The sequence below is a fragment of the Bison bison genome, unplaced genomic scaffold, assembly GCF_000754665.1.
Source record: "Bison bison bison isolate TAMUID 2011002044 unplaced genomic scaffold, Bison_UMD1.0 scf7180017864374, whole genome shotgun sequence".
Classification (NCBI taxonomy): Eukaryota; Metazoa; Chordata; class Mammalia; order Artiodactyla; family Bovidae; genus Bison; species Bison bison.
Genome location: NW_011494946.1, coordinates 5,234,321 through 5,243,987, shown reverse-complemented (window position 1 = coordinate 5,243,987; position 9,667 = coordinate 5,234,321). Strand labels below are relative to the sequence as shown.

Below are 9,667 nucleotides of genomic sequence, written 5' to 3'. Positions count from 1 at the left end.
TGAGAGCGGGGTGCCCCAGGGGCCCAAAAAAGCCGCCCCCCCCAGCCGGTGACCGAAAGGTCTTCCCCCGCTGGCTCCCCTCCCCGCCACGCTGTCCAGGCTGCGGGGCGTCTGCATGGCCACTCTCCGCCCTCCCCTGCCAGCGGCTGGCCCTCCCAAAAACCTGAGTCCCTAGGCCTTGATGCCAAAGCCCCCATTACATCAGAGCGCCCCCAGCTCCCAAGACCCTGACCAGGTCCCCAACTCTGTGGCCAAGGCCCCCGGCACAGTGAGGACCCAGCACAAGCCAGAGCCAGAGCCACAGGAGGGCCTCGGGACGGGCTACACGACGCCTCCAGGGCACTGCGCCCTGCAACCGGATCCCTCTGGGGGGATCAGGGGGGATCCGGATCACACAGAGTCAGCCTCACTGTGCAACATACAGACACACACACACCACACACACAGCATACACACACACAGTCATACAACACTCACACACACACACACCACACACACACACAAACACCACACACACACCACACACACACATCACACACACCACACACACACACCCCACACACCACACACACACAACACACACATACACCCATGGAACACACACCACACACCAACAGTCATGCAACACACACACACACCTTACTGAAAGTACAAAAAGATTCCAGCCTCACTCATGCAATACACACACACACACCACACACACCACACACACACATAGTCATGCAACACACACCACACACACACCTAAAAGGAGAAAGTGCTACGATGTGACAGCACTGTCCTCTGAGAAAATAATTTCTCTTCCCCTGACTTGTGCTAGTAATTCATTAGGAAGAGTCCAGGATGCGCCCAATTCACCGGTTCTTCTCCTCCCCAACCCCAAGTTTCCAAGCTCGGGACAGGTTTTTAAAGAGAAGCTGTTTGCTAGTTTTTGGCAAAGGAGAAGGTTGATGCTGGGTGCAGGCCTTCTGTGAGTCTGAGGAACACAGATGTCCAGAATTCGGATGCTTTTTCAAACCGCCTCCACCCAGGCACAGAGGGAAAGTGCTCGGCCGTTTACAGTGAAGCGCCTCTGCCCCACTGGGAAGGGCAGGCTGAAAAGTCAGTGTGCGATGGCTTTCTGAGCCAGAAACATGTGCGTGGGCAACTGGGCCTGGAGGGCCCTTCCTGCTCCTCATCAGTGACCATTTCACCCCGAGACGAGCCCACCTTCAGAGCAGCAGGGGGTAAGGAAACACTACACACGGCGGTAAAAAAACTAAGGAACTGGGCATGGAATGTTACAGATCCTGATGACAGTGACTTAGAAATTCTCTGCGCTGCCTCTCATTTCAAACCTTTGAGAACAGATGCGGGTACACGGCGTCCAAGTGCATCAGCACGTCTCCCTGCCCACTGCACACCGGGGCGAGGCTGCCACAGGCAGAAGGACTGCTTATCTTTCTCCAACCGGCTCGCCCCACCCCCAGGGCACCGGTGCTCAGCCCAGGAGGCGCCCCTCCTTAGCACCGACTGTTCCCTCTGGAGGGTCCTTGCCCGCCCCAGGCCCGCCCCCTTCAGACAGGCTTTCAGGGAAGCACACAGTGGGTGCTCAAGAAACACTCCATGAGTTAATGATTAAAGCTGATTAACCAATGCGCCTGTGGGAAAATACATGTGTTTTCTTAACTTGAAACATCAGGCTCATATTCAAGAGCCTCTCTGATAAAAGTCTGGGCTTCCCTGGTGGCTCAGAGGGTAAAGCATCTGCCTGCAATGCAGGAGACCTGGGTTCAATCCTTGGGTCGGGAAAATCCCCTGGAGAAAGGATAGGCTACCCACTCCAATATTCTTGGGCTTCCCTGGTGGCTCAGCTGGTAAAGAATCTGCCCGCAATGCGGGAGACCTGGGTTTGATCCCTGGGTTGGGAAGATCCCCTGGAGAAAGAAATGGCAACCCAGTCCAGTATTCTTGCTTGGAAAATCCTATGGATGGAGGAGCCTGGAGGGCTGCAGTCCATGGGGTTGCAAAGAGTTGGACACAACTGAGCGACTTCACTTTACTTCAATGTTTCTGCAGTTTCAAACTCCTCTTCTGTGAAACGTGCTCTTTAAACAGGGAAGTGTGTCCTTAGCAGTGGTCATGTATGGGTGTGAGAGGTGGACCATAAAGAAAGCTGGGTGAAGTGAGTGAGTGAAGTTGCTCAGTCGTGTCCGACTCTTTGGACCCCGTGGACCGTAGCCCAGCAGGCTCCTCCATCCATGGGATTCTCCAGGCAAGAATACTGGAGTGGGTTGCCATTTCCTTCTCCAGGGGATCTTCCCCACCCAGGGATCGAACTCAGATCTCCTGCATTGCAGGCAGATGCTTTAACCTCTGAGCCACCAGGGAAGCAGAATTGATGCTTTTGAGCTGTGGTGTTGGAGAAGACTCTTGAGAGTCCCTTGGACTGCAAGGAGATCCAACCAGTCCATCCTAAAGGAGATCAGTCCTGGGTGTTCATTGGAAGGACTGATGTTGAAGCTGAAACTCCAGTACTTCGGCCACCTGATGCAAAGAACGAACTCATCTGAAAAGACCCTGATGCCGGGAAAGATTGAGGGCAGGAGGAGAAGGGGACGACAGAGGATGAGATGGCTGGATGGCATCACCAACTCAATGGACAAGAGTAAACTTTGGGTAAACTCCGGGAGTTAGTGATGGACAGGGAGGCCTGGCGTGCTGCAGTTCATGGGGTTGCAGAGAGTCAGACACAACTGAGCGACTGAACTAAACTTTCTACTTATAGTTAATACAAAACACTGGCTATATTCCCCATATTATACAAACATCCTTGAGGCTGCCTTACCTCCAATACTCTGTCCTGATAACCACTAGCTTGTTCTCTACACCCGTGAGTCTGCTTCACTTGTCATATTCCCCAGTTGGTTGTATTTTTCAGACTCCACATACAAGCAGAATCACACAGTATTTGTCTCTGTCTGACTTCTTTCACCTTCACGTAATGCCCTCCAAGTCCATCTGGGTTGCTGCAAATTTCATTTTTCACGGCTGAGTAACATTCCATTATGGATATACGTACCAAAAATTTTTTGGCTGCACCACGTGCAGGATCTTAGTTCCCCAACCAAGGATCAAATGCAGTGCAAACCTGGATTCTTAACTACTGGGCCACCAGGGAAGTCCTGTACCACATCTTTATCCATTCACCCATCAGTGAACACACAGGGTTGCTTCCATATCGTGGATGTTGTAAACGGTACATGAGCACTGGGGTCACCCATTCACCTGAATCACTCCAAGTCACGAGGGGTGCTGGGCCCTGCAGACCATAATCACAAAGCAAAGGAAAGGAGAGGCGGACAGCAGAAGCCCCGCCCCAGAGGCTCTCAAATATCACAGTCAGTTGTCATCATCTGTGAATCTGTCTACTCACTAATTCCAAAAAATACGGTGCTGCTCTACAGCCACGCACGGGCCTGCACAGAGCGCAAGGTGCTCCAGGTGCCCGCGGGGCTGTTCTCGGGGAGGAGGGACAGACCCCCCCTGCCCCGCCCCAGCTCTCGTGCTGCAAACAGGCATCCTTGACACAGTCCATTTAGTGCCACACTTTCTGCATTTTTGTGCTTTACGTTGCTGATTTTGCTGCTTAAAATGGACCCCAAGCCTAGTGCTAAAGGGCTGGCTAGTGTCCTAAGACCAGGAAAGCTGTGATGAGCCTAACGGAGAAAACACGAGTTGAATAACCTTTGAGCAGGCTGAGTCATGGAGCTGATGGCCAAGCTCAACATGAATGAACCAAAAATACACATTATAGAAGGTGTCTTTCGGAGAAGGCGATGGCACCCCACTCCAGTACTCTTGCCTGGAAAATCCCATGGACAGAGGAGCCTCGTGGGCTGCAGTCCATGGGGTCGCTAAGAGTCGGACACGACTGAGCAACTTCACTTTGACTATTCACTTTCATTCAGTGGAGAAGGAAATGGCAACCCACTCCAGTATTCTTGCCTAGAGAATCCCAGGGACGTGGGAGCCTGGTGGGCTGCCGTCTATGGGATCACACAGGGTTGGACACGACTGAAGAGACTTAGCAGTAGCAAGGTGTCTTTAGGGACTTCTGTGCTGGTCAAGTAGTTAAGACTTTGCCTTTCCTGGATTGCAGGGGTGCAGGTTCCATCCCTGGTTGGGGAACAAAGATTCCACAGGCCAGAAACTCAAAACAGAGAACAGAAACACTATTTTAACAAATTCAATAATGACTTTAAAAATGGTCCACATTAAAAAAAATCTTAAAAAAAAAATCTTTACAATAAAATCACGTGCATATTAAAAAGCAGAGACAAAAAGGTCTTACTTTGCCAAAAGGTTTTACTTTGCCAAAACAGGTCCGTCTAGTCAAGGCTGAGTTTTTCCAGTAGTCATGTATGGATGTGAGCGTTGGACTACAAAGAAAGCTGAGCGCAGAAGAATTGATGCTTTGGAACTGTGGTGTTGGAGAAGACTCTTGAGAGTCCCTTGGACTGCAAGGAGAGCCAACCAGTCCATCCTAAAGGAGATCAGTCCTGAATATTCATTGGAAAGACTGATGGTGAAGCTAAAACTTCAACACGTTGGCCACCTGATGTGAAGAACTGACTCACTGGAAAAGACCCTGATGCTGGGAAAGATTGAAGGCAGGAAGAGACGGGGAGACAGAGGATGAGATGGTTGGATGGCATCACCGACTCAATGGGCATGAGTTTGAGCAAACTCCGGGAGTTGGTGATGGACAGGGAGGCCTGGCGTGCTGCAGTCCATGGGGTCACAAAGAGTCGGACACGACTGAGCAACTGAACTGAATGTGTCTTTAAACAGAAACACACAGTTACATACTGATCAGTGGACGTGGGGGACCAGTGGCTCACGGGAGCCTAATGAGGTTGAACTTACTGAAAGCCTTTGGTCACAACATTTCCCTTGGGAGCCATGGCTTCCCGCAAGCTTAGTGGAAACTTCTGCGAACAAGGAGGGCCATCCGTGTGCTCAGATGGCTGCTCCCTGGCCCACGCCCATCAGTGCCCGCCCTCCCCTGGCACCCCCGCTGCTCCCTCCATCTGCCGCTCCGCACACAGGCTCCCTTGTTCCACTCAGTGTTTTCCGGAGATTCCTCTGTCAGGTCGCTCTTCTACTGGACTCGCAATCTGTAATCACTAGCCGCCCCTCCACACCCCAGCCTCAACTGAGATATCAACTCCCTGAGGCAGGGCCTCTGTCTTGAACCCCTATCTGCTTGGATCAGCAGAGGCTGCAAGCCCGACAACAAGGTGGGTGCCCAGTGCCCGCCCGAAGGGACATAGCCCGCCAGACAACAGCCATCAGCTTCCCGGTGGGCTCTGCGAGTGTGAGCAGTGCCCAGAGAGCCTGCACAGAGGCTGAAACCCAACAAATTAGACCCGGGCTGCCCTCCTAAACCTGGTTGGTCTGAAGTGAGACATGCTCTAGTATAAAAGATGCACAAGACTTCCAAGACCGCGTACAAAAATATGCAAAACATCTCACTCTTGATTTTCCTGTTTTGATTCCACACTGAAATTATTCTATCTCAAAAATTCTGGGTTAAAGGAAATTGGATGGAAATTAGCTTCAGCTGTTTCTTGTTCCTTTTCAACACGACTGCTAAGGAAGTTTTCATGACGTCCAGAGTTTGCCCTATACTTGCCTGAGTCCACCCTGGTTATTGGAGAAGGAAATGCAACCCACTCCAGGATCCTTTGCCTGGAAAATTCCATGGACAGAGGAGCCTGGCAGGCTGCAGTTCACGGGGTCGCAGAGAGTCCGACACGACCAAGCAACTAAGCACTCACACCCTGGTTATAATAAGGCCACGGAAAGGGCAGCCGGTGACACAGGTCAGCCTGACCCCCTCTCCCTGCGGCTGCCAAGTGCCCTCCTGAGCCAGGCAGGAAACACCTGTCAGAGTTTCCCGAGACACACAAAGACCTGAGTGTGTCCAGAAAGGGGCTTCGGAAATCGGGGCTGAAGAGTTGAGATGAAACAACTGTGCCTCAGAAGGGGAACGCAACCCGGACAGGGGCCGGAATGGAGTAGCCCTATAAATATGTGCTGGATGCTAAATCGTGCGTGCATGCTAAATCGCTTCAGTTGTGTCTGACTCTTTGTGACCCCATGGACGGAAGCCCGCCAGACTCCTCTGTGCATGGGATTCTCCAGGCAAGAATACCAGAGTGGGTTGACATGCCCTCCTCCAGGGGATCTTCCCAATCCAAGGACTGAACGCACATCTCTTACATCTCCTGCATTGGCAGGCGGGTTCTTTACCACTAGGACCACCTGAGAGGCCCTGAATAAATCAGTATTTTGCCAAACAAAAAACAAAAAAAAAAACCAAAATATTTCTAACTTGTCTGCTGGTATTTGGGATCGCAGAGCATGAGTAATGGAAGGGGATCTGAAAAATGACTAGGCTCTGCCGTGTGGCTGACCTGTGAGGACACTGACCTCTGTGTCCTCCCCTGGAGAACCAGTGGTCCCTGCCTCCCACCCTACCTGCCAGGCCCAGGCCACCTGGCAGAACTGTCTACGATGATGGGAGTTTTCTCCGATCTGTCCAATACCAGGCCTACTGCACCCCTGAAAGGTGGCTACTATGACTGAGGAAGTGAACTTTTTATTTAATTGTTATTAATTTAAATTCAAATAGCCACACATGGCTAGAGGTGGCCATCATGAACAGCACAGCTCCGGGCTGCTGTGACAAGGTGGAAGGTGGTAAAGCCTGTAAAACCCTCGGGGGACTCGCCTGGTGGCCCAGGGGCTGAGACTCAGCGCTCCCAATGCAGGGGGCCCAGGTTCGACCCCTGGTCAGACCCCACACGCCTCCACTAAGAGCTCGCATGTCACAACTACAGATCCTTCATGCTGTAACCAAGACTCACAGCAGCCAGAGAGAGAGAGACATTAAAAATTTTTTAAAAAACTAAAAAAAAATAAAATAAAAAAAAAATTTTTGGAAACGTCAAACCCTGATAGGAATGAAATGGGTCATGCTGCTAAATGAATTCCAAACGTGAGATTCTAAGAGATTTCAACTGCCCAGCAAACAGTCCTGATTCATGATACGTGCAAAAAATTTCCACACACAGAAGGTACTTCACTTGGGGGAGAAGACGGCTCACAGATGAATCAGAACACAGGAAAAGTCCTTCAGAAGCAACTCGGCAAACTAGCTTTGCCTCTCGGGCCACCTCTGGCCTCGACATGCAGGGACAAAGCAGGGTTGCCAGGCTGGTGGATCACATTCCTGAGACCTCCCACCCCCTCACCCGGAGGGACCAGCGGCGCCCGCCCCTTCTGCTGACCTACAGACGCGGGTCCTCCCACAGCTCCCAGACACAAGCGGGGGTTGTCAAACCTGCTGGGAAGTGGTGGGAAAACCACTGCTGAAAAGGGATGGGGGCTAAGTGGGAGCCACAAAGTGTCAATCTGTTCACTCAGGTGGGAAGATGCCCACGAACTTCAAATCGAGGTCTCAGCTCTCCAGATTTTTCCAGGCAGGAAAGCACTTCCGAGACTAAACAGCTTTTCTGTATCATTAAGATCATTAATATTCTATACCCAAGCAGACAATAAAGAAAAAAAGCAGGAGAGTGGAAGGGCGGGGAGAAGGAGGCAGCGAATGGTTGGGGCCCAAAAGTCAAAAAAGATCTAAGTACTTTTAAGGAAACACATGATTATTTCCAAGTAGCAATGTAAGGAGTCGCTGTAAAATATTTAAGAGATTTTGTGAGCTCATTCGTTCTTATCCATTAAAGGGCACAGCTAATTTCCCCCCTCAATCCTTCTAACTTTTCAACGGACACGTTAACTTCAGGGCTTAAGAGTGTCTAAAGCCCTTGGTTTGGGCCCCTCCGAGTTTGCAGGATGAAAACCACGTGAAATTGGATCCACATGTGTTCCACCCACAAGCTGGCCTCAGTGGTGTAATTTATTCTGTCGGGCAGCTTGCTATTGCTCAACTTCAAGGAGGGAACGCCAGCAACCACTCTGCAGCTATTAAAACAGAATGAACCAGCCTGGGGTCAGCAGGACAGAAGCCACCTTCACTTCAGGACCCAGCTTTCTGTACCTCAAGTTCAGTCTCCCGTCTGTTGATATCATCCGTGGATTGATTGAGCTTCTCCAGTTCTCCCTGATGAAGAAAAGGGACAGAAAAAAAGACTTCAGGGATGCATGTCTTTGGTTTCCACTGTGACTCAGCTCCAAAATCTGCAAAATTACTCTGGCCAGTTTGTAGGAAGAGGAACCAGTCCATATTAATTGTCAAGGAAAACAGTTGGGCCTTGGCTGGAAGAACAAATGAATGTCAGCATTTCTGAAACCTTTTTCTTGATAGTGGCCTTTTTGAAAATGACTTAAGGTCCCAGGAATTTGTCTTTTCTTAGAAGGTCAATTATTTATTGCAGGTTTGTGCCTTCAGGTAAACCCACCTGTTACAAATGGTTTAGAGGCTAAATCAAAATAATGCTTTCTGCTTTAGAGCAGGAATTCTGCAGAAAAGATAATAAAAGAAAACAAAGCCAAGCCTAAAGTATAAACTCAATGAAATGATGCGAACCAAGGGTGGAATTCTGGCATTAACTCAACCCAAAGTTGAGCATTTTTCTGTAGAGAGCATTTTCTTTTCAAACCGCCAATTATTCAAACTACCTAGCTGTTTACAAAACAACTAAAACTAGCTTTAATCCTGATCCTTTAAATATTTACAAGCTAACATTTTGTAAAAAGCGCCCAGCATGAAGTTAACTCATTTTACTCTGCAAACAAAGGATCCTGTTAACAGAATTCCCCAAGAAAACAAAATTTAGTAGCCCAAACTGATTTTAATAGAATTCCTAATACGGAGCTTTTTCCACCTGATTTTTATCTTGCTCACCTGCCATGACAATTCAGTTAAACACAACAGCTGAGTTAAATGAGCTTTTTAACAGATCTGCACACTGAAAAACCAATTAGGTCTCCAGAAATCGCAGTTCGTGCTGAAAAGCAGGGTTTTGTTACAAGTGACTTATGGAAGAGCAGAAAAATGGGTCTTGGCAAAGGGGTGTGCTGTGATTTTTTGCTTAGAGGGTGAAGAGGTTAAGCTGTCACTTTGAGATCTCGGCTAGGAAACCGCTTTTTAATCATCTCCCGGAGAAATGGAGGCGCAGGAAGCAGGCCAACCCTCTCGCCTTCTCGCGCGTCAGCTTTGCGCACCAGTTGGCCCTGATTTCTGTTCACACTCGACCTCACAAGGAGGAAAAGCTGGGTTTTAAACCATTTGAGGCCAGCCGGAGGGCTGCGCCGGGGTGACAATAAACCCTTCGGTTTGCTAACAATGAATCGGGGGTGTGGGGGGGGGATGGCTCCGCACGGTCCCCTCTGCCAGGTGAGGGCTCCGACCCCCGGGCACGGCGGCCGCCCCAGGTGTAGGGGGGTGGCCGGCGCCCAGCGCCCCGGGGTCGCGCGCTACGCCGCCGGCCGGGCTCCCGGAGTCCGGAGGTTGCGCAGAGCCCGCGGCGCGCCGAGCCGGATCGGGTACCCCGAACCCGGCCAGGCGCCCCCGCCCCCTTTCCTCTTTGTTGCACGTCCGCCCCAAGCGCAGGGCACGCTGCGGGCGACCCCCCGCGTCGCACCGGGAGTCCCGGCGATG

General features: G+C 50.8%; 1 protein-coding gene across 1 annotated transcript in view; it reads right to left on the bottom strand.

The window, feature by feature from the left end:
• SH3BP5 (SH3-domain binding protein 5 (BTK-associated)) overlaps positions 1–9,374 on the bottom strand; it is an 84,754-nt gene extending 75,380 nt beyond the window's left edge. The window contains exon 1 of the mRNA XM_010856739.1: positions 8,105–9,374. Within this exon, the coding sequence (XP_010855041.1) occupies positions 8,105–8,290 (186 nt within the window). The 5' untranslated portion in view covers positions 8,291–9,374. The remainder of the gene's footprint in view (positions 1–8,104) is intronic.
• Positions 9,375–9,667: the final 293 nt, after the last annotated feature.